Here is a 25,403-nt window from a genome sequence, read left to right on the forward strand (position 1 = left end):
AGTTCCACCTTATGCGGAACACGTCTCCAAACAAGAGATGCCTTGGAAACTCCAGTGTGCAGAACAGTTGGCATTGCACATTCTCGATGGTGGCGAACAGATCAAGGCAAGGTCCTCCCTATGGGCAGGAGAGATCTTCGCCATCTCTTCATGCAACTGCTACTCATGATCTACCAGATGGCGACAGCGGAGCTCCTCTGTCCTAGCATTTAAAGACTCTGCACGGTGGTTCAACACCAGGAACATTCTTTGACAGTCAAGCGATTTCCAGAAGCTTAGTCCCTTTTGGCAGAGGGCCCTGGACCCCACTCCGCCCTGTTAGTTGCAATTCCTCATGGTGGTGGTGTTGTCTGTGAGCACCTGTACCAGCCTCTCCTTGATAGGTTGCAGGAAGGCTTTCAATACCAAGCGGATGGCTCTCAACTTCAGAAGGTTTATACGGGGCCAGGATTCCAGCAAAGACCTCGGATCTCCATCTCTCCCAGGTGGCCATCCCAGCCCAGAAACAAACGCATTGGTCACCACTGTCATCTCTGGGTAGGATTCAGAGAGGAGTCTGTTGCTAACCCAATTGCGGTCCAGCAGCCACCGTTACAGCAATGTTGCTGTCTTCTCTGGATGTGGTTGGAGAGGTCCCCTTGATGTTCAGCCCACTCAGATTTCAGATTCCACTGCAGAGCCCGCATTTGCCACCTGATGTGTTTGACCAGCAGAACGCAGGACGCCATCAGTCCCAGCAGCCTCAGAGTTGACCTCACTAAAAACCAGGACTTAGGCTGAAAGATCGGGATCATAGATTGAATATCCTGGACTCTCCTTTCCAGGGGAAAGGCACAAAACCAAATTGTGTCCAGAATGGCTCCTATAAAGTGGGGTGTGACTTCAGTATGTTGATAGTGAACCCCAAAGATGACCAACTGTTCGCCGTAGTCTCTAGGTGGTTGATGACTACCTGGGGCAAGCCTGCCTTCAACAGCCGGTCGCCGAGGTAGAGGAAGACTTGGACCCCTGACCTCCAAAGGTGTGCTTCCACCACCACCATCAATGAACTGAAAATGCTCCTGTTCCACCACGAACCGCAAGTAGCACCAATGAGCCTTCAGGACGAGTATATAGAAGGAATATGCTACTTACCAGTATGCATCTGTTCTTGGCATGTAGAGCTGAAGATCTATACACTGTGCATAGATCGCCATCTGGTGTTGGGCCCGGATGTTTGCAGTTTGTTTTTCCTCTTGGAAAGTCTTTGGGAGTCACGAGGTTGGTGACTCCTCCTCTGGTTAGCATTGCGCATGGGCTTCGGCTCCATCCTCAGATTGTTTTTCGCCAGCAGGGAAAGATGGAGCGTAGTAGTAACAGTAAAGAAACCCATGTGTATTGTATCTAAATAAGATAAGACTGGAACGGATACAGGTAGCCGGGGAGGCGGGTGGGCGTGTATAGATCTGCAGCTCTACATGCCAAGAACAGATGCACACTGGTAAGTAGCATATTCCGTTCGAGGCATATGAGCTGCAGATTATACACTGTGCATAGATTATATAGCAGTACCCAACCCTAGCGGCGACCACCGGCATCCGTTGCAGTCGTTTGAGACAGTGTTTTTAGTACAGCTTGGCCCACACTAGCTTGTTGCTTGGTTTGCACATCTACACAGTAATGTTTTGTGAAGGTGTGCGGTGTTGACCATGTCGCTGCCTTGCAGATGTCATCTAGTGGTATGTTCCCTAGGAAAGCCATAGAAGCCCCTATCTTCCTTGTAGAGTGGGCTTTAGGGGGAACCGATAGCGTTCGTTTTGCTTTGTGGTAGCAAATTTGTATGCATTTTACAATCCACCTAGCTATCCCTGATTTGGAAATAGGGTTGCCTTTGTGAGGAGGGGAGAAGGAAACAAATAGCTGTTTGGTTTTTCTGAAAGGTTGTGTTCTCTGGATGTAGTAAAGTAAAGCCCTTTTAACATCCAGTGTGTGTAAAGCTCTTTCCGCAACTGTTTGGGGTTGCGAGAAAAAGACTGGTAATTCTACCGACTGGTTTAGATGGAATGGAGAAATGACTTTAGGTAGAAATTTGGGATTGGTGCGGAGTACAACCTTGTTGTGATGCATCTGAAGAAAAGGTTCCTGTATAGTGAGTGCCTGTATTTCACTAACTCTTCTGAGGGAAGTGATGGCCACTAGAAAAGCTGTTTTCCATGTGAGAAATTGCAGCTCGCACTTATGTAATGGTTCGAAAGGGGGTCCCATTAACCGTGTGAGGACTATATTTAAGTTCCAAACAGGTGAGGGTGGCACTCTGGGTGGAATTACTCTTTTGAGGCCTTCCATAAAGGCTTTGATGGCAGGCACTTTGAAAAGTGAGAGGTGCTGCCTATTCTGTAAATAGGCAGCAATTGCAGCGAGGTGTAACCGAATGGAAGTATATGCTAGGTTACACCTTTGCAAATGGAGTAAATAACATATAATGTGCTGTATGGATACATTTAACGGATCGATTACGTTGTTGTGGCAGTAAAGAACAAATCTTTTCCACTTTGCTGCATAGCACGCCCTAGTAGTAGGGCGTCTAGCTTCCCTGATAATGTTCATGCAATCAGGGGGAAGGTTAAGGTATCCAAATTCTAGGACCTCAGGAGCCAGATCGCATGGTTGAGTTGAGCTGGGTCCGGGTGCCTGATCTCTCCATGGTTCTGGGTTAGGAGGCATGGCGAGAGGCGTAGCTTTTGATGTGGTACTACTGAGAGTTCCAGCAGTGTGGTGTACCACGGTTGTCTGGCCCATGTTGGAGCTACTAGGATCAGAGTTAGGGAATGCTGCTGTAGCTTTCGCACCACTAATGGAATTAGTGGGAGAGGTGGAAAAGCGTATGCAAATTTGTTTGACCAGTTCATCCATATCGCATTGCCTTTGGACAATGGGTGTGGATATCTGGCGGCGAAGCTTGGGCATTTTTTGTTTTCGTGGGTGGCGAATAGGTCTATGTGTGGATGCCCCCACTTCTGAAAGAACGGGTGAAGAACCTGTGGGTGAAGTTCCCACTCGTGGATCTGCTGTGTCCGTCTGCTCAGCAGATCTGCCACGGTGTTTTGTACTCCTGGGACGTGTTGGGCTAGGAGAAAAATCTTTTGTGGAATTGCCCATCTCCATATGCTCTGTGCTAACTGAGAGAGCTGTGGAGAGTGTGTGCCCCCCTGTTTTTGAATGTAGTACATGGCAGTCATGTTGTCTGTGCGAATGAGGACTGCCTTGCCTGAAATCTGAGCCTGGAAGGATTTTAGGGCGAGGAAGATCGCCAGTAACTCCAGATGGTTGATGTGGAGTAGCTTCTGTTGCGGCGTCCATGTGCCCTGTGCTGTGAGATGTAACAGATGAGCTCCCCAGCCGGAGAGCGATGCATCTGCCGTTAGGATTATTTGTGGGACCGGGTCCAGGAACGGTCGACCTCTGGAAAGGTTTGTGGTGTTCCACCACTGCAGAGAGCGATGGGTGCGACCGTCTACCAACACCAGATCTGTCAGTTGTCCCTGGGCCTGGTTCCACTGGCGCGCCAAGCACTCCTGGAGTGGACGCATTTGGAGTCTTGCATAGGGCCCTATAAAGATGCAAGAGGCCATCATCCCTATGAGCTGCATAAACACTCTTGCTGGGAGAGAGTGTTGACATAGGAATTTTTGAGGCAATCCTGGCAGGATTGGGATAGGCTATGGCTTTCATGGTGTCTATGGTGGCTCCAAGATATTGTTTTGTGTGTGATGGTACCAGGTGGGATTTTTGATGGTTCACCGTGAAATCTAGCTGGTGAAGTAGTTGGACCGTAGCGGCGGTATGTTGCACACATTGCTGGTAGGACGTGGCTTTTATCAGCCAATCGTCCAGATAGGGGAAGACGTGAATGTGCTGTCTTCTGAGGTGTGCAGCCACTACTGCCAGGCACTTGGTGAAAACCCTTGGTGCTGTTGTTACCCCGAACGGGAGCACCTTGAACTGGTAGTGTTGTCCGTCTACCACAAACCTGAGGTACTTTCAGTGAGATTGGTGTACTGGGATGTGAAAGTACGCGTCTTTCAAGTCCAGAGTGGTGAGAAAGTCGTTCTGGGAGAGAAGTGGAAGAACCTGTTGTAGGGTTACCATGTGAAAATGGTCCGAAAGAATGTAAGTGTTTAGAGGTATGAGATCTAAGATAGGTCGTAGAGTCTCGTCCGTCTTTGGAATTAGAAAGTACAGGGAGTAGACCCCTAAATTTTGTTGATTTATGGGGACCTGCTCTATTGCTCCTTTTTGCAGGAGGGAGATCACCTCTTGTGTTAGTAGCGCAGTATGTTCTTGCGACATAGAGCGGTGCCTGGGTGGAATGTTGGGGGGTGTACATGTTAATTCTAGGCAATACCCTGACTGAATAATTTGAGTCACCCATCTGTCTGAGGTGATTGTCTCCCAGACGTGAAGGAAATGTTGTAGTCTGCCTCCGACCGGAGTGGAATGGTCTGGAGGGAGCGGGGGAAAGTCATTGGGCAGGAGGTGTGGCACAGCGGGCGGTATTTGTTTTGCCTCTGCCCTTATTATTATTGCCTCTGTATCCGCCTCTTTGATAACCCTTCGTGAAGGTAGATTGAGGAGGGGATTTATAGGACGTGGATGCACTGTCCGAGGAGTAGCCTCTGCCCGTGCCCCGAAAGGAAGAACGGCGAAAGGAGCGCCTGGGAGTCTGTGTCTGTAGGGCTCCCATAGATTTCGCCGTGTCTGTATCTTTTTTCATTTTTTCGAGGGCTTCGTCTACTTTAGGGCCAAATAGATGATCTTGGTCGAAAGGGTGATTTAATATAGAGGCTTGTACCTCTGGTTTAAACCCTGAAACCATGAGCCAGGCATGACGACGGAGAAGGACACTGGTGTTTATGGCCCTGGAGGCTGTATTTGCTGCATCTAGGGCACATCGTATCGAGGTATTGGTTATTGTCTTTCCCTCTTGAATAAGTTCATTAGCCCTAGTCTTGTACTTTTCAGGAAGATGGTGCATGATGGTCTCTAGCTCATCATAATGTGCCCTGTCGTATCGTGCCAACAGTGCTTGCGTATTGGCAATACGCCATATATTGGCCGCTTGTGACGCAGTGCGCTTCCCTGACGCATCTAGGAGCTTGGACTCTTTGTCAGGTGGGGGCGCCTCGCCTGACGCCTGAGAATTGGAGCGCTTCCTATCTGTAGATACCACTAGGGAATCTAATGGTGCAGGGCCTTTAATGTGAGAAGGGTCTGTAGGGGCGGCTTTGTATTTCTTCTCTATCCGAGGGTTTAGGATCCTGGCCCTGACTGGGTCTTTAAAAACCTCAGGGGCATGTTTAATTACGCCCTTTAACATAGGTAGAATGGCAGTGGACCTATGTGTATCGTCAAAGGTGTCTTGGAGAAAATCCTCCTCCACTAGGTCGGTATGTAACTCCACCCCGTGGTAGTGTGCCGCCCGTTGTAACAAATGGTGAAAACCCAAGGAATCTTCAGGAGGGGATGGCCTAGATGGATATAGGTCATCCTGTGGAACATCTGGGATGTCCGGATTGTTATAATCATCCCATGGGTCTGGAGATCCAGTAGGGGTGGGATCTTGTGGCACATCTGCTGGATCATAGTAAGGGTCCCCCAAATCGTCTGGGACAGGAGACAAGGTGGGGGAACGATGAGGTGGAGGGGGTCGAGGTGGAGGAGGTGGAGGAGGTGGAGGAGGTGGGGAAGGCACCCTGAAAGGAGAGGTAGCAATGTCCTTTCTCTTTGGGAGGTGGAGGTGGAGCTGGCTTGTCCAAGTGTCTCTTTTTTTAAGACAATGTCAAGTGTCCAGTCTTTGGGTCCTTGGTGAGGGTTTTTTTGCAAAGGATCCGGTGTGAAAAGCTCCTGTGACACTGATTGTTCGGTCGGCGCCGAAGGTTTCGGGGCCGACGGCTTTTTAGGTTTGTCGAAGCCGTGCTTCCTTGGAACCTCCGTTTTTTTAGTCGGTGCCGAAGAAGGTATCGGCACGGGAGTGTCGGTGCCGAGGGTCTTGTGATGTTTGGTCGGCGTCGGAGGAGCAGGTTTCGACATCGAAGACTTCGGTGCCGGGTTCGGTGTGGAGGTGGAGGACGATTTTTTCTTCGGTGCCGAAGGGTGTTTCTCGGCACCGGTGGTCGGCTGGCTCGAGCCCGAGCCCGAGCTGCCGGAAGGCTTAATAGGCTTCTTTACCGGGCCCGAAGGTGGGGTGTGAGAAGCAGTGTCCTTGGTCTTGCCTAGGCCCGGAGGCGAAGGTGTGACCGAAGCCTTTTTCGGTATCGGCGTGGGAGGGGGAATTGTACTCGCGACCCGCTGCGCCAGGGTGATGTACTCCACATCTGAGTCGTCGGCCTCGGAAGCGCTGACGAGGTCGTCGTCCTCCTGTTCGATGTCCTGCTGTCCCGGAGCTTCGACGTCGTCCCCGAAGATGTCGACTGGAGCGGAGGTCAAGGAGTGCGCCATGTTGCGTCTAGCCCGTCGATCTCAAATGGTCTTCTTTGAGCGAAAAGACTTGCAGGCGGGACAGTCTCAGGCCTCGTGTTCTGGGGAGAGGCAGAGGTTACACACCTCATGGAGATCGGTGTGGGGAAACTTGGACCCACATCGAGGGCACTTCTTGAAGGGAGTTCTTTCCATCAGCCGAGACCGGAGCAGGAATAGGCCCGAAGGCCGCCGTCGACCACCGGAATCGAAGAAGTGCCGAAGAGAAGATGAGTAAGATGATTTATATCTTTGAAGAAGCTCGATGAGCGAGGATTTGTGCGTCGATCGGTGAACTGGGAAGTTCGGAACCGGAGCGCGAAGTATTACATCCGAGCCCGATGTCGGAAAAAAACAATCTGAGGATGGAGCCGAAGCCCATGCGCAATGCTAACCAGAGGAGGAGTCACCAACCTCGTGACTCCCAAAGACTTTCCAAGAGGAAAAACAAACTGCAAACATCCGGGCCCAACACCAGATGGCGATCTATGCACAGTGTATAATCTGCAGCTCATATGCCTCGAACACAGGCTTTCCGTAGATCCAGTGCCACCATCCAGTCTCCAGGGTCAAGGGCAGACAAGACCTGGGCCAGGGTGAGCACCTTAAATTTGTCCTTCCGGAAGAAGATGAGAGGGCACAGTGCTAAAATAAGGCAAATACTTCGGTCCTTCTTTGGCACCAGGAAGTGACTGAAGTAACAACCACGTCCTACTTTGAACAAAGGCACCCTCTCAATAGTGCTTTTGGCCAAAAGGGCTTGCACTTCCTGCTGCAAAACAGAAAGATGGTCCTCCGTCAGCCACAGGGGGACAGTGGAAGGTTCAGCGATGAAGAAATTAAAGGAAAGGTTCCCAAACAGGTGAGTCCCATCAAACAGCATGTCCACAAGAGACAGATGGCTATCCCTGAAAAACCATTGTACTTCAGCCAAGTGTGGCAGCAAATGGAAATACTGATGCCCACAAGATGAAATTGGTGGTGTCCAAGCCACAACAAATTGTGAACATGGCTGCGTCATGCTGGTGCTGTCTGAAAAGATGGAGCGTAGCCCTTTCACACGATCTGCAGGGCCAACTTTTCTGAAGTAATGGCCTGCACACTCAGCAAGAATCATTAGATCCTCTCTATTAGTGAATGTCTGTGCTCAACTAAGGGAACGCTGAAGGGGCTTGGTAGGTTGGGCTGCAGGGGGGGGTGGTAGTAGGCTGGGCAGCCCATTGACTGCAAGAGCATACACACAATGGCTGCTACTGCGAAACTGCTGCTCATCATGCTGGGGATGGATTGGCTGACTGTGTGGGGTACCCTTGCCAAGGGTACACAAGAAATGGTAGAGCTCATGCAGCTGGTGAGATGGTGCAGATAAGCTCAGGGAGCGTGCCATGGCCCTACTTCAACCACTCAAGAGCGGATTCTGCCTGGTCCCCAAGCAGGCACGTCCCGTCGAACGGTATGTCCCAGAGGGACGACTGGACATCACCTGAAAAACCCCAGCCAAGCATAGCGGCGAATGGCTACACTGATGCCAATGGCCCACCCGAGAGAATCAGTGGTATCAAAACCACAACAAATTGTGAACTGGGCTGTGTTGCAACTGTCCTGACTAGGATCGGTTGTAGATAGACAGGGACACCTGGGAGGACTTGAGTCCCAAACGTTGTGTGAATAGCGCCCCAGGTGGCATTCACAGACCTGAGTACCAAGCTGGTGGATGAGAAAACCCTCTTCCTGAACATCTCCATCGTTTAGGCTCCTTTTCAGGAGGATGTTGTCGGTAATGTGTTGTGATTAGTTTTGCTTACAGATATCTGCACCACCAAGGTTTCAGGTGAGATGTGCGGAGATAAAAATGTAGGGTGGCCAGGCCTGGTGGTGGTGTAAATGTAAATGTAAATGTGTATGTGCTTATATAGCGCCGAATCACCCCTAGGGGTATCTCAGCGCTGTACTCATACCGCTGTAGGAACCCTTCCTGGCTATCCGTGTGAAGTGTCCACTCCTGGGCACCCCCATGGTGAAGCCAGGCATCCCAGCGCTGTTGGGGCTGTTGTGGAGACTAAGCAAGCTATTGCCCAGAGTTGCAGCGTGGGACCCATGATTAGAATAGGCACTGAGGCGAGAATATCAGGTCCGAGGAATTTATAGCCCGAGACCCTGCCGCGGCGGGAATCGAACCCTGGTCCCGGACCAGTGCTCTGCATCGAGGTCTGCCGCTCTAACCATTGAGCCACATTTCTCCACAGCAATTTGGCAGTTGACCAGGAGGCCATAGCAATCTTTGGCCCATGACCCCAACAAAGTGTCTGTAAAGGCCTCATTGAGTTGTATGAAGGGCTCAGTAGAGGTCTTACCCGGTTAAAAGACCTCTGTAGGTACATTGATCTTGACCTCTTAGGTGGGGAGCTGGAGGTCAAGGACTTTGGCTGACCTATGCATAACCACGACATAGGAAGCACTTTCCTCAGTGGCAGGACCACGGGGCGAGAGGAGACTGGACTCAGGGGATCTAGACCACTAGCCAACTGCATGACATCATACCAATTTTCTTAGTGATAAGGATGCCCAATCTCTTCACCCACATTGTAATCGCTATCCGAATAAGTGCTGAACAGGGAATGCATGGTGTGCATTTGTCACTATGGAGGCTGAGCAAATGGAGCCTCAACCACAGCCGTGAGAAACTTCGATCGAGGTCGAACCGGCGCCGATTACATGTCAGAGAGGACAATTGGGGTCTTGTCTTCCGGCGTCGATAGAGTCACCATGCCAGGCACTGGTGTGGAGCATGGCACTGGAATCGAAAGGGGAATAGGAGACAGCCCCGGTATGGGCTCGGGTGGTCCATCTGGTGCCAAGAGTTAACCCGCCAGAGGTAACCCAGGTGGAGAACTTCTTGACTTTGTTGGGCCCACAGGTTCGCCAGGGGCAGTAGGTAAGAATCCAAAGAGTCTTAGCATTGTCTCATGGAATTCTTTGATCTGCTGGCTGACGGCCTTGGAAACTCGGGTTGTGCTGAAATAAGTTGCCGGATCGGCTCCGAAATCGAATGACTTTGGGAATGAGATCGAGGGGAAAAGTGCCACCCCCATGCATTCTGGTACAGACCCTATGATTACGCCAGAGTCCTTGGCAGGGCCTTGTTTGGATCATTGGACCTGCCCTTCCATGGATGAGTTTTCCAACATGACCAAGAAAGTTTGCTCTGGCTCTCCGTTGGACCCCATGCCGCAGAAACTTTGGAAGGAATTAGGGTCGGAAACTTTCCCGCACCTTTATCAGATTATTAATCAGTCACTAACTTGTGGTGTGGTCCCGGCCTGCTGGAAGGATGCATTGGTCTCTCCTCTTCTGAAAAAACCTTCATTGGACCCCACTTGTTACGGGAACTATCGTCCTATTTCCTTGCTGCCCTTCCCGGTTAAGATAGCTGAGCGCCTGGTTAGCCAGGAGCTTTCGGGTTTCTTGGAGAGCAATTGTAAGCTGGAGGAGAATCAATTCGGTTTCCGCCCAGGGCACGGAACCGAAACTGCATTTTTTACCGCTCTGGACGACCTTCGGATGCGTGCGGATAAGGGGCATTCCGCAACCTTGATTCTGCTAGACTTATGCGCCGCATTCGATACGGTTAACCACAACATCCTCCTGCATAGGCTTGAAGAGGCGGGGGTTACTGATCTGGCCCTGAAGTGGCTTTGTTCTTATCTTTCGGATAGACGGCAGGTAGTAACTCTGCCGCCGTATCAATCAGATTTCTTGCCCAATAAACATGGTGTCCCTCAGGGCTCTTCAATCAGCCCGATTTTGTTTAACGTTTATATGCGACCATTAGTCAAAATTATCAACTCTAGCAACATCATGGCAGTCAACTATGCTGATGACACACAGTTGATTATTTCCCTGGAAGGTGACCAGGTGGAATCTCTAACTTCCTTCCACAACTGCATGCTGGAAATGACGTCATGGTTGAAAACTAATGCCCTGCAGTTTAACAGTGCTAAGACTGAGATTCTACACTGTTCAGTAGGCAAAGTGCCACAAGCCTTACCTTCTAATTTTTGGCCCCTTCCCTTGGACACACCCTTGCTTCTTGTGAAAACCGTGCGTAATTTGGGGGTATGTTTTAATGAGAAGCTGAGCCTAGAGTCGCATGTCAACAAAGTGGTCTCGAATTGCTACATGATCATGAGGGGCCTACGCAGACTCCTACCACTGCTTCCCCCCTATGTTAGATGAACAGTGGTTCGCTGCACTATTCTCAGCCGTTTGGATTACTGCAACGCCTTGATACTTGAGTCCCCAGGATATTTGATCCAACGGCTGCAACGTATTCAGTCAGCTGCTGCAAAACTTGCCCTTCTGAGACCGCGTATATCCTCTAGCACTAGGGCATGGTCTGATCTCCACTGGCTCCCGGTGCAACAGAGAATTCTGTTCAAATCTCTGTGCATAGTTTTTTCAGCTCTTTATGGCCTTGGTCCTGGGCCGGTGCAAAATATTTTTAGTTGGTATGCTCCCACGTGCAGCCTGCGCTCTTCGGCAGCTAGGCTGGCCAAAATTCCTAAGACGAAGAGATCCACCTTGGGGGGACGAGCATTCAGTGCGGCGGCCGCTCGTCTGTGGAACAGTCTCCCCATGGAGTTAAGACAGATCCAGGAATTGACAACGTTCCGTAAGCAGCTCAAGACCTGGCTCTTCCCTAGAGCATAACCCTTTGCCCTCCTTCCCTTCAATGTGTCGCTAGCGTCAGGATGCCCGTAGGGTTGCAGTGCGCTCTATAAATATTTTTACATACATACATACATTCTCAGCGGTGTGTGAGTGGCAGGAAGGGGCCAAGTCCCATTTATATTACTTGTCTTTCTTCTTTGTCTTACCCGAAGATTTGGATCGAGCAGAGAACCGAGTCTTGGAACTACTCTGGAAACGTCTGGATCTCGAACAGGACCAAACTTTCAACTTGAACCGGTCTCATCGCAGTCTCTTCCAGTGCTTGCTGATGTAGAGTTTCCCCTCACGATCTCGTATGGACTTTGAGTTCACTGGCGCGCAGTAACTGCAGGCCTTAAAGCCATAGCTCGACCCCAAGCACCACAGGCACATTTGATGAGGATCTGTAACAGACATTTGTTTGCGGAAGTAGTTCTTACGGGGCTTAAAACCGGTTTTGTTTTGGGAGGTGACATGTCCCCTGCACACTGTAAAACAATTTGTGATTGAGGTAATGATCTCGAAGAGACAAGCGGTAGCTTCCGATCTGTGTCCGGTGGCATGGAAAGAAAGGTAATGATGTTAGCATGTGGGAGTGGCACCTGTATAGGCTCCGCACATCATTTCTGGAAAAGAATAGCAGCAGTGCAGAGCCACATGGCGCCACCTACCGATGTGCAGAGGTATTGCTGAAAAGTTTCCTGATCCAGCCTGACACCTAGGGGATATTCAAAAGGTGAGGAATCTGTAGCTTGAAGTTTCTAACAGAAACATAAATCAGGTCAGGTAAAATTGGGAAGGGTGGCACAAATTTCTAAAGCCAAAAGGAGGACTTCTGCCCAAAAAGCAGGGGAATGACAGCCATTGATAATGAAACGTTGTGGGTAGGTTGCAAGAGAAGAGAGTGGATTAGGCATGGTATGATACCAGTGCTGGACCATTTGGAAGGAGAAGATGTCAGAGTCAGCACTGTATAGAATAGAGTTCTGGAGGGGAAAATGACCAATATGAATTTGGCAGATTATTGCAGCTTGGGTAAGAGTGCGCATGAGCACGAAGTGCTGCAAGATGGCTGCACTCCATTGAGGCTCGCCGCGTCCGGACCTCCCGGGGGCTATTATCCCCCTTCTTTTACCACCTTTTTTCTGCACTGCTGCGTCCGCGCATGGACCTTAATTGGGCCCGGGCAGCGTAGCTGAGTTGCTGCGTGGTGGGGGTGTCTCCCCCGGGGCTGTCCCAGAGTGTGGTGTGACAGCTGTGCCCCAGCCATGTGGCTCTGCGAGCTGGGACTCTGGGCCTGGAGCCAGCCCCACGCAGCCGCCTTCTTGGGGGCGGGGTTGCTGCAGCCAGCCAGAGCTTCTCACCGCAGGGGCCCATAGCGGCCATGGTGGCCCTGGAGTGCGCTCCTGCCCGCCTAGGCTGACTTCTTGGGCCCTGGTAGGCTGTTGTGGCCCACTCCTGCTGCCCCCTGCAAGGCTGAATATCCACCAAGAGACTGCCTTATTGGGACCCTGGTAGGCTGTTGTGGTGTCCTCCTCCTGCCCCCTGCAGGGTCAAATATGCACCAGAGATTGCCGGTGAGTAGCTGCTGACACACGCAGCTGGGGCGCCCTGACTGGTTCTGCTGCCATTGACTGCTATGTCCCTCTGCTTTCTGCCTCCTCTCCTGATCTTTTTTTTCCTCTTTTCGTATTTTCTGCTTTTCGGTCACTTCTTTCACTTTCTGCTTTTTTCCACTCTTCCCTCCGGTCCCTTATGTGCCTTTTCCTCATCGTGGCCCAACTGCTACTTGTACCCCGCAGCCCCTCCCCTCTACAGTGCAGCTCTCCCAGTTTTCCCGCCTCCCAGATGTCCAGACCTCCCCCACACGCTTCTCAATGGTCACTGCACAGTGGGCGCGCCACTGGTGGGCCGAAGGCGCCTGAACCGCACCCAGCTCATCGGTCCCTGTTCCTCAGGACCATACACCGCTACGATGCCAGCACCCTCCACGTGTTCAACACCGAACACCACACCGCCTGCCACCAGGCGTCGTCGAATGACACCCAGGGCCCTTTTTCTTGCGGAAACTGCATCTGCACCTTCGCCTGCCACCACACACCAGACCCCAGACCAACCAACCACACGATCGACAAATACCGGACACTACTGCCTCAGCTGTATCCTGCTCAATACACAAACATGCCGTGGAGATCTGGGACATACTCGACTTTGTCCACCCCGGCATCACCTTCCTCATGGAAACCTGGATGAACTCCACCTCCGACCCAGACATCACTGCCAATCCAGATGGCTACAAGATCATTCACAAGGACTGCATCAACAAACTGGGTGGAGGCATTGCCATCGTACACAAAAGCACCCTCCGCCTCACCACCCACTCGAACGACCACGCGATCAACATGGAGCACCTCCACTTCCAGGTTCAGACGAACCCTGACACCAGCCTCCGAGGCACCCTCATCTACAGACCCGTCCGGGTCCATCCCTTCAGTGACTCCATCAACTTCATCGCTCCCCACGCTCTCTCCTCCTCAGACTACATCCTCTTCAGTGGCCTCAACTTTCATCCGGACTACTCCAATGACAAGAACACATCGTCCCGCTAAAACTGTAACAGAGGGATTTCACTATTTGGGAATCTATGTTACGACGGACCAAGTGGCCTTCTATGATGATAATCTGGCCCCACCTCTGCACCCCCTACAGGCAGACGTCCAACATTGGAAGTCACTGCACCTCACACTATTGGGCAGGGCGGCGTTATATAAAATGATGACTCTGCCCCGGTTTATTTATGCATTACAAAATACGTCCTTTCCCATCCCGCCCAAATACTTTCAAGCTGAGTCAGAGGTCAGGTCAGGACCCTTCGGTGGAACGCCAGAAATCCCCATATCTCCTTGACTAAGCTCACGAATTGCTGGTAAAATGGTGGGATTGCTCTTCCGGCAATCAAGAGTTACTATTGGGCTTCCCAACTAGCGTTCACTAACCACTGGGTACATTGGCCAGTCGATGAACCTAATTATAGGATGGATAGATAGATATAATATGATAACTGGCTCTTACCAACGGGCACTATATGGAGAATGCCCCGGTGTATACCCCAACTGGCACTACGGTTGCATTGTGGCACACTGCAACCTCCGCCTTGGGTTGGAAAAACAAGATTACCCTTGCCACCTCCCTCCTTGAGTCTGATCGATTGGGGCTCTTGGATCACAGTCCCGGGTTTCGCAAGTGGGATCTCATTGGGCTTTCAACAGTAGGTGACTTATGGGCGAGAGGCAAGGTGGTCCCCTTTACTGACTTACTACGGGATTATGACCTGAACCCCAGGGAAACCTTTTGATACCTGCAGGTTCTTAGCACGTTATACAAGGCTGTACCCATGGGCACGGACCTTCCAGCCGCCTCGCCACTGGACGATAGACTTCTTAATGATTATCTGAAGGACAAAGTGATCTCCCTGACCTATAGAAGGTTTTAAATAATTCCCCAAATGCCTTAGGAATGATCCATTCTAAATGGGTGGAGGATGTTTGAGATCTAGACGATGAAGAGTGGCAGGAAGCGCTGGTGTCCCCTCGAGAAGTCGCAATGCGCTCCAGATTTAAACTGGTCCAGTTTAGGCTCCTCCAGAGAGTTTATTATACAAGTGTTGCATTAGCCAAGATGGGCATGTTGGGCTCCCCGCAGTGTCCCTGGGGTTGTGGACAAGTGGGCACATATCTACATCAGTGGTGGGAATGCCAGACTATATTTTTGTACTGGAATAAAGTAACCTCCAAGATGTGGGAAGTTTGTGGGAAAAGTATGGAAGTTACCTCCAGACTTTGCCTCCTTCACAAAAGGGAAGGCGACTGACATGACGGCTAAAGAAAGGATCTCCCTTGGAAATGTAGTTGCGAAACGTAATATAGGCAGAACCTGGAAGGGAGACAAGGTACCCAAACTCCGGGACTGGGAAACGGATATGGACTGGTGTATGCAAACGGAGAGGGTGGTCTATGAGGGGAGAGGTTGCCCCCAAAAGTGGACCAAGATTTAGGACGACTGGAACAAAGCGAGAAGAATGTTATGTCTACCGTTTCTTGATCCCGCTATACAAGATTGTATGACTCCGTAAAATTATTGGTCACAATGTAGTAACTGACGTTATGTAATGTGATCGTAATGTTGGACTACACCGTCAAATCTATGGTGGTTATGGTACTTCGGCACAATGTCACTTTATTATATGCTGTCATATGTTTGTTTTTCTAAAAAGATTTATTTTTAAAAAAAGAACACATCGTCCCAGCTGAAAAACCTCACCACCGTTGGACTCAGACAACGGGTCATCTCTCCAGCCCACTTTGCAGGACACATGCTCAACCCCATTTTCTCCACCAGCGATAACATCTCCTTCAGCCACACCTCCGAGCTGCTTTGGACTGACCACCGCTGCGTCCACTTCTTCACCAAACCCACCCTACACCACCACACCCACCGCTAACCTCACATCAGCTGGTACAAGGTCACAGAAGAACAGCTCACCACCTCCCTCAGCAAAACCCACCTCTGACTTCCGGAAGGATAATACCTCAGCTCGCAACCTCCACCAATGGATCTCCAACTGCGCTGACACACTGGCTCCCCTCAAGAAAGCACCAGGCAAGCTGGTTCTGTCCGGCCCTCCATGAGTCCAGACACACCTGTAGAGGGCTCAAGAAGAGATGGAGGAGCAGCAAGACCCCAGAATACCATTTAGCCTTCAAAACCACTGTCACAGCACATCACCACCTCATTAGAACAACAAAGAAATCACCCCTACAAGAAAAGATTAACACCAACACACTCAATAGCAGCTTTTCGCCATGGTCAAAGAATTTGCCATATCCAGCACAAGGACAGCAGTCATTCCACCCTCCCAACAACCTCAGCACCTTCTTCACCACAAGGTTAAGGCGATCTACGACAGCTTCAATGGGCTAGATCCCCAAGAGACTCTCACCCCACTAGAAACCACCAAACCCAACACCACCAGACCTCAGCAGACCCCTGCTCAGCTGGACTCCCCTCACCACTGATGACACCCTCAAAATCATAAGGAGCATTCACTCCGGATCACCTTCGGACCCCTGCCCGCACCCCATCTTCAACAGAGCCCGCCGCACCTCCACTGCCCCTGAGCTCTGCTGCACCAGCAACTGTGCCACATTTCAGGAAGACTGGAAACATGCAGAGATCAACCCCTTGCGGAAGAAACCCTTTGCCGACCCGAAGGTCCTCAAGAACTTCAGACCCATCTCTCTGCTCTCTTCTCAGCCAAGGTCATCGAGAAGGCCACCAATGCCCAACTTTACGAGTTCATCGAAGCGAACCACATCCTGGACCTCTCCCAATCCGGCTGCCGAAGCAACTACAGTACCGAGACGCACCCTCCTCGACTCAGGTGAAACTGCAGCCCTCATCGTCCTGGAACTCTAGGCCACCTTCAGCACAATCTCCCGCTGCAACCTATGCACAAGACTACACAACGCCCGCATCTGCGAAAAAGCCAGGGAATGGATCTGCTCCTTCCTCACCCGCCGAACACAGAGTCAGGCTACCACTGTTCCACTCTGAACCCACAGAGATCAGCTGCGAAGTACCTCAGGGCTCCTCCAGGAGTCCCACTCTCTTTAACATCTACATGACCTCGCTCGCAGCCATCATCAGGAACCAGACTCAACATTGTCCCCTACGCAGACAACACCCAGCGAATCCTCTCTCTTACGCCAAGGAACACCAACGAACCCACAGTCGCCAAGAACAACTTCCACGACGGGAAGAAGGCTGTCACCACCTGGATGAAGAATTAAACTCAAAGAAGACCGAAGTCCTCATCCTGGGCTCCACCTGAGACTCCTTGCGTCCTGCAGATTTTGGATCCTCCCCACACCCACATACCACGCACAAAGTTTTGGCATCATCTTGGACACCTCACTCACCATGAACTACCAGATCAACGTTGTCTCATCGTTCTGCTTCCACACGCTACACTCGCTCTAAAAGATCTTCAAGTGGATCCCGACCGAGTCCAGAAAGACGGTCACCCATGCACTAATCAGCAGCAGACTCGACTACGACAAAGCACTCTACACCGCCATCAACCAAAAACTCCTCAAGAAACTGCAGAGCATACAGAACGCCTCCGCCACACTCATCCTCAATATCCCCCGCCGCAGCCACATTACCAACCACCTGAGAGACCTCCACGGACTCACAGTCAACATAAGAATCACCTTCAAGCTCCTCACACACAGCTACAAAGCCCTACACGACGAGGGACCTGCATACCTCAACTACCACCTCGCATTCCACGCACCCACTAGGGACCTCCGCTCCGCCCAACTGGCCCTGGCCACCATCCCACAAATACGCAAGACCACGGCCAGGGGAAGATCCTTCTCCTACCTCCCAGCAAAAACTGGAACACCCTGGCTCTCCACCTAAGGCAATTACTGTCACTGCCCAAATTCAGGAAGGACCTCAAGACCTGGCTCTTCGACTGAACCACAGTGCCTGAGACAGATCGGTAGTCCCCCTGCCCCAGCACCTTGAGACCCTTACGTGTGAGTAGTTGCGCTTTACAAGTCACTTGATTGATTGATATGAATATGGAAGGAGATGTAAAACACACGTCTGTGGCTAAAAGGTTAGACTGAGTTATTGTGCAGCGAGGAGAGTATTTATTGATTTGAGATTTTCTGTAGAGAGGACCCATTTCTTCAATGTCAGAGCACTTTACACTGGAAATCATATTGGAAGAAAGGCAATGTAAGATAGATGTGTAAATATTACTTATCCCAAACAAATACTGAATAGTAGTGAAGCACAAATCATATACGTACATGTTCAAAAGTGGACCAGTGCAGATTCATGCAGCACTCTCATTCTTGGCCTATTGTACCAAGATCACACTGCCACAAACGAGACATCTTGAGCCTTTAAGATGCTTCTCTTTCAGTAGGAATTCAGATTACATCAAAGTAGACTCCTCTACAAAGTACATAACTGCACGTGGAAAGAGAGTCCTTCAAGGATGCAAACCTTCCTTCCTTCCTTTCCATTTGCAATCAGACTTCCCAACACCCAGTGCCTTGAAGCAGTGTCTGGCAATCTCAGCACTAAAGAAACATACATTATATACTATGTCCAACCGACCATGTTACGGATATGGGGATTCTTCACATCCTAAGAAGCTCCCCTTGGAAACAACAAAAAAATAGGAGGAGCTCCAGTGCAAACTCAACATTAAGGGAGAACCAAAGAACCTGAATTAAGACCTCACGATAAAGGAATGGAAGAGGAAGAAGCCAAGACACATGTAATCAGAAGGCACGTCAGGACAAGAAACAGGGCTACAGACACAGGTAGTTCCTGACCACAGTACAAAGCATAAGGTGGGACAAATAAAGTATCCCTGGCATAGCAGGGTGCGGAACTCACCTTACAAGGCTCGACTCTGAAGAGCACCCGTAATCGTGAGCAGAGAGGACAAGCCATAGTAGTAAACAGAGTCTATCACATCGTAAGAGGTACAGCAGGAGTTCTCATTAGAGACCTCTGAAGAGAGGGATCACAGGACCTGAGGTTAAAGCAGTGCTAAAGGGCGCATCTAATGGTCAGATACCACATGTTGCGCAGAGGCTTGCAAGTGCATGGCAACCTCTCCACACACTTCATGGTCTGCTCTGCAAGTGAACTCTGCAGCTCAGTGGCACAGGTTTTGTGAAGGCAGGGAATTTTAGCAGCAGCCGAGACAATTTTAATTGGTGGTCATGAAATTGGAGTTCGCATCGCATGAAAACTATGTAGACTCAGCAGTGCTGGTAGTTCCAGGACTTGCCGAAATGGGGTTAAAGGCACTGGATATGCCACACAGGAGGCACCGCCCAAGCACCGTCACGAATAGCCTGGTCACTTCCCTCTCACTAGACAGACACTTTCCTCCCGCACACATAGTACAAATTCCTTCTCACAATACCTGCTTTGAGCCAGGGCCTGTGTCAGCAGGGCCTGAATCTGTAGCAAACGTCCGTGCAAAGCATTGTGGGCAGTACTACCTGCCTCACAAGGTAATTCTCCAACCAGTTGCAGCAAGAGGGTCCCGTATCTAGTCACAGGCACCGCAGGCACCAAGGCCTGAGCAGCCATCACACGTACAGCGAATATGGGGTTTCCTGCCAGCTGTACCAGGGGCTCCACAAAACAGGATGAGGAACTGAAAGAAAAAACAAAATAGTGTTGTTGAGAATTACTGGAATGCTGGTGTAGACCAACTGTGAAAAAAACTTCTCCATAAGAGATATATGGCACAATTTTCATTATAGCTGTAATAACATAAATGATTGTTGCAGTCAAATGAATCCCATTGTAAATCCATGATATTTCTTCTTCTCTTTTTGTGAAGTATATGGTCTCAAAAAACCTGATGTAAAGTGATCTGCTGCATCCAGTCCACACCATATGCTACAAATAAATCCATACTATTAGAGCAAGTGAACCGACAAATGGCAAGGGGCAGCAATGCAGGCATTCATCGTTTACATGGAAAAGGTTCAACATAAGCTTCTTGAGGGCAAGCGTAACCTGTACAACTAACCACTGGGCGTATATCTTAGCCTAAGAAAAGCGAAAGCAATTTCAATTTACAGGCTCATGCCCAGAGACCAAGCCAATAGGGTTTTCATTTCTTGGTTTACCAAATTTGGTCAGTTGGGTGATCTGTCCAGGACTTGGACTAGTCACCTATAGCTCAAATGACACATCAGGGGCGAGTGTTTTAGTTACTGAGCCATCTTGTCAGCCATGCACACTGTAAATTATTTATCACCAGAGTTGTGTTTGCAGGCTTCATTCAAATGATGTATTACTGCAAACATTCCAAGAACAGTCAGAAAGGCAATACTCCGTGTATTTGTGGGGCCCAAGTTTGGGTTCCCGGATCTGTGCACTTAACCTTCTAGAGCGTGCTACAGAGCGATTGCCAATTGGCCCCCTGTTCCTTCTGTGTTCCCCAAAACCTGCACAAATATTTTAGGGGCACCCTATGGCTTTGTGTATCACTTTCTCAGCTCTTTTGACCCCACAGCATGATAGTAGGTGTTGTGTGGCTCCCAAATCTACAAGCAACATCTCGCCTCCCTCACCATCATGACGAAGTTATAAAAAGTGCGCATGTACCTCTGTACGGCAGCACTGATCCATATTCCCAACTGGACTGGCATGACTACATCTATGCCTGTGGTCAGTTTCTTTCCCTCTCCTCTTTCCAGTATATTTGTACTTGGGAGCAGCACCATAAGGTGTGCAGAAAAGTGCCACGCTGCTGGCCTCCATGGAGGCACTTTCTATCTCTAGTCCGGCCAAACTTGGCTAATTGTTCTCAAGTGTATTATATACAATGCAAAAATTGTGATTCGGCCCATTCAAATCCTCCCCACATTGCACATTTCCATGGGTACATTCAAGCCTTATCCCATTCTTCCTCATCTATCTCCCCAGTGTCCCTTTTCCCACTTCGCTTTCAAGAGTGGACTTGGCAGCTGCATGTTGTTGGTGAGTGTTTGGTATGTTAGAAATATCGCTTGATTTAGTAATGGCATTGCCAATCATTTAAACTCTAATGCAGATTGTTGTTTAATGTCTCCGAACAGTGTCGGGTATCTCTATAATGCGAGTTTGATTTGGAGGTTTCGATAACACTGCGTGCTTGGAAGGTCATACTCCTCCTGGAGATCCTGAAAAGCTTTTAGACCATCCGGCTTCCAGACATCCCTTAGTTGTGAGATCTTAATAGCGTCCCATGTACTGTGCCCCCCTAGTGACAGGTATAGGGAGTAATATCAGATGTTGCCAGGAGCAGGTTGTCCCCCATCCCAATTGACAGTTAGCCCCTCTCCATATTTTCATTACTGTTTTGGGGTGTTCTGGCTATTTCTGCGTGGTTCCCCCACCATATAAGGATCTCACATATCCTTTGGGGTCCTTACCCTGTCTGCCGTTACTGAGGAGTCCTGCTGCTTAGCGAACGCCCAGTCATTTATTATAATTAGTTGAAAAGTCCAATAATATTTATTGAGGTTTGGAAGTGTAGTCCCCCAACATACACCCCCTTTGTAGTACATTTAGTGCTATTAGGGTCATTCAACCGCCGTACAACAGGATTCTAGTTACGCTGTCCACCTTTTAAATCAAAGTGTAAGGGATCATGTATGGGGTATTCTGAAGCACATATAGGAACGTAGGGGGAGTTATAGGATAATAAAGAACACCCCAACTCAGAACATCGAACAGGGGGTTCCTCCAATGTGATTCATCAGTTTTACATTTTTTCAGAGGGGTCGTTCAGTTGAGTTTTAGGAAGTTACTCTTTTCCCTTGTTATCTGTATGTCTAGATATCGAAAGCCATCTCTAGCAATTTATAAGGGTCATCTTATATCCTTCCTGGAATGCCGATTTGTATGGGGAGTAGTAATGGTTTAGAGGAGCCATATACAGGAAGCAATAGTTTACGTATCTACTCTTTCCCAATATTCCGGATATGGTAATCCCATTCGAGACTATGACGCTGTTGATTTTCCCTTGTATCTGACGGTACAACAACCTTCCAGCCATTCCGAACTGTGCCCTATATTAGTAAATGCAGTGATTGCCACTCCACAATGCCTCCAAGTTTTGCAGGGAACAGCATCATTTGACTCGTAGCGCCTGGGTATAGTCCGGAAATAGAAGAATTTGCCTATTCACAGAGGATGGTGACCACTCCATTTTGGCCAACTTGAGGGTCCTGTCCCATGCCTGCTATTATCACCCTTGGTCTTGCTCCAGGTTTGGGTGGGGTGTCCTGGAGCTTGATACACACTCTCAATCGTGAACAGCCCGGAGAGTCCATCGTATTTCACCACATCGACGGTCTGAGCTCACAAATGTCTCAACCGACAAATAGCGCAAAGAGTCGACAAACCACGCAAGCTTATATCATGTATAGTACTCTACTGCTCCTTTCTCATTGAAAGTGAAACTGCCCAAGCAGCATGGCACAAACATCCCTCACATACACAGGACAAAAGCAGCAGCAGTGCAACCTGCTCACAGATAGAAAGTGAAACAGCACACGCAGTGTGATGCAAGCTTCCCTCACATACATAGAACAGGTGCAAGCTCAAGCAGCAGCAATGCAAGCTCCTCACGGACAGAAAGTGAATCTGCACAAGAAACATGGTGCAAGCTTCCTTCGCCTACGCAGGACAGCTGCAGCTCAAGCAGTATCAATGCAAGCTTCCCCCACACAGAAAGTGAAACTGCACAAGCAGCATGGTGCAAGCTTCCTTCACAATCGTAGAACAGATGCAGCTCAAGCAACAGCAGTGCAAGCTTGCCCCCACAAAGTGAAACAGCACAAGCAGTGTGATGCAAGCTTCCCTCATATACATAGAACAGATGCTGCTCAAGCAGCAGCAGTGCAAGCTTCCTTCACATACATAGAACAGATCCTGCCAAAGCAGCAGCATTGCAAGCTATCCCCACACAGAAAGTGAAACTGCACAAGCAGCAAGGAGCAATATTCCCTACCGTATACACAGAACAGGTGCAGCTCAAGAAGCAGCAATGCAAGCTCCTCACGGACAGAAAGTGAATCTGCACAAGTAACATGGTGCAAGCTTCCCTCACCTACACAGGACAGCTGCAGCTCAAGCAGCATCAATGCAAGCTTCCCCCACACATAAAGTGAAACTGCACAAGCAGTATGGTGCAAGTTTCCTTCACAACCGTAGAACAGATGCAGCTCAAGCAGCAGCAGTGCAAGCTTTCCCCCACAAAGTGAAACAGCACAAGCAGTGTGATGCAAGCTTCCCTCACATACATAGAACAGATGCTGCTCAAGCAGCAGCAGTGCAAGCTTCCCCCACACAGAAAGTGAAACTGCACAAGCAGCATGGTGCAAGCTTCCTTCACATACATAGAACAGATACTGTTCAAGCAGCAGCAATGCAAGCTTCCCCCACAAAGTAAAAGCAGCACAAGCAGTGTGATGCGAGCATCCCTCCCATACATTGAACAGATGCTGCCCGAGCAGCAGCAATGCAATCTCCTTATGGAGCTCCTCATGGATAGAAAGTGAAACTGCACAAGTAACATGGTGCAAGCTTACCTCACCTACACAGGACAGCTGCAGCTCAAACAGCAGCAATGCAAGCTTTCCCCCACATGGAAAGTGAAACAGCACAAGCAGCACAGCATGGTGCAAGTTTTCTTCACATACATAGAACAGATGCTGCTCAAGCATATGCAATGCAAGCTTCACCCACACAGAAAGTGAAACAGCACAAGCAGTGTGATGCAAGCTTCCCTCACATACATAGAACAGATGCTGCTCAAGCAGCAGTGCAAGCTTCTCCCACACAGAATGTGAAACAGCACAAGCAGCATGGTGCAAGTTTCCTTCACATACATAGAACAGATGCTGCCAAAGCAGCAGCAGTGCAATCTTACCCCCACACAGAAAGTGAAACTGCACAAGCAGCAAGGTGCAACATTCCCTACCATACACAGAACAGGTGCAGCTCAAGAAGCAGCAATGCAAGCTCCTCACGGATAGAGTGTGAAACTGCACAAGTAACATGGTGCAAGCTTCCGTCACCTACACAGGACAGCTGCAGCTCAAGCAGCAGCAATAAAAGCTCCCCCCACACAGAAAGTGAAACTGCACAAGCAGCATGGTGCAAGCTTCCTTCACAATCGTAGAACAGATGCAGCTCAAGCAGCAGCAGTGCAAGCTTCCCCCCAAAGTGAAATAGCACAAGCAGTGTGATGCAAGCTTCCCTCACATACATATAACAGATGCTGCTCAAGCAGCAGCAATGCAAGCTTCCCCCACACAGAAAGTTAAACAGCACAAGCAGTGTGATGCAAGCTTCCCTCACACACACAGAACAGACGCTGCTCAAGCAGCAGCAGTGCAAGCTTCCCCCACACAGAAAGTGAAACTGCACAAGCAGCATTGTGCAAGCTTCCTTCACATACATAGAATAGATGCTGCTCAAGCAGCAGCAATGCAAAGTCCTCATGGATAGAAAGTGAAACTGCAAAAGTAACATGGTGCAAGCTTACCTCACCTACACAGGACAGCTGCAGCTCAAGCAGCAGCAATGCAAGCTTCTTCCCACACAGAACTTGAAACTGCACAAGCAGCATGGTGCAAGTTTCCTTCACATACATAGAACAGATGCTGCTCAAGCAGCAGCAATGCAAGCTTCCCCCACACAGAGTGAAACAGCACAAGCAGTGTGATGCAAGCTTCCCACACATACATAGACCATATGCTGCTCAAGCAGCAGAAATGCAAGCTCCTCATGGATATAAAGTGAAACTGCACAAGTAACATGGTGCAAGCTTACCTCACCTACACAGGACAGCTGCAGCTCAAGCAGCAGCAATGCAAGCTTCCCCCCACATAGAAAGTGAAACAGCAAAAGCAGCATGGTGCAAGTTTCCTTCGCATACATAGAACAGATGCTGCTCAAGCAGCAGCAATGCAAGCTTCCCCCACACAGAAAGTTAAACAGCACAAGCAGTGTGATGCAAGCTTCCCTCACATACATAGAACAGATGCTTCCCAAGCAGCAGTGCAATCTTCTCCCACACAGAAAGTGAAACTGCACAAGTAGCATGGTGCAAGTTTCCTTCACATACATAGAACAGATGCTGCTCAAGCAGCAGCAATGCAAGCTTCCCCCACACAGAAAGTGAAACAGCACAAGCAGTGTGATGCAAGCTTCCCTCACATAAACAGAACAGATGCTGCTCAAGCAGCAGCAGTGCAAGCTTCCCCCACACAGAAAGTGAAACTGCACAAGCAGCATTGTGCAAGCTTCCTTCACATACATAGAACAGATGCTGCTCAAGCAGCAGCAATGCAAACTCCTCATGGATAGAAAGTGAAACTGCACAAGTAACATGGTGCAAGCTTACCTCACCTACACAGGAAAGCTGCAGCTCAAGCAGCAGCAATGCAAGCTCCCCCCACATAGAAAGTGAAACAGCACAAGCAGCATGATACAAGTTTCCTTCACATACATAGAACAGATGCTGCTCAAGCAGCAGCAATGCAAGCTTCCCCACACAGAAAGTGAAACAGCACAAGCAGAGTGATGCAAGCTTC

The 25,403-nt window shown here is 49.6% G+C and overlaps 1 protein-coding gene across 2 annotated transcripts in view; it reads right to left on the bottom strand.

The window, feature by feature from the left end:
* LOC146783280 (tRNA (32-2'-O)-methyltransferase regulator THADA-like) overlaps nt 1-25,403 on the bottom strand; it is a 233,738-nt gene that overhangs the window by 38,905 nt on the left and 169,430 nt on the right. For both annotated transcript variants that reach the window (XM_085633313.1, XM_085633314.1), the window contains one exon: nt 19,223-19,459. In XM_085633313.1, coding sequence (XP_085489439.1) covers nt 19,223-19,459 — 237 coding nt within the window. The remainder of the gene's footprint in view (nt 1-19,222; nt 19,460-25,403) is intronic.

This window comes from Triturus cristatus, chromosome 11 (assembly GCF_964204655.1).
Source record: "Triturus cristatus chromosome 11, aTriCri1.1, whole genome shotgun sequence".
In the NCBI taxonomy this organism is placed as follows: Eukaryota; Metazoa; Chordata; class Amphibia; order Caudata; family Salamandridae; genus Triturus; species Triturus cristatus.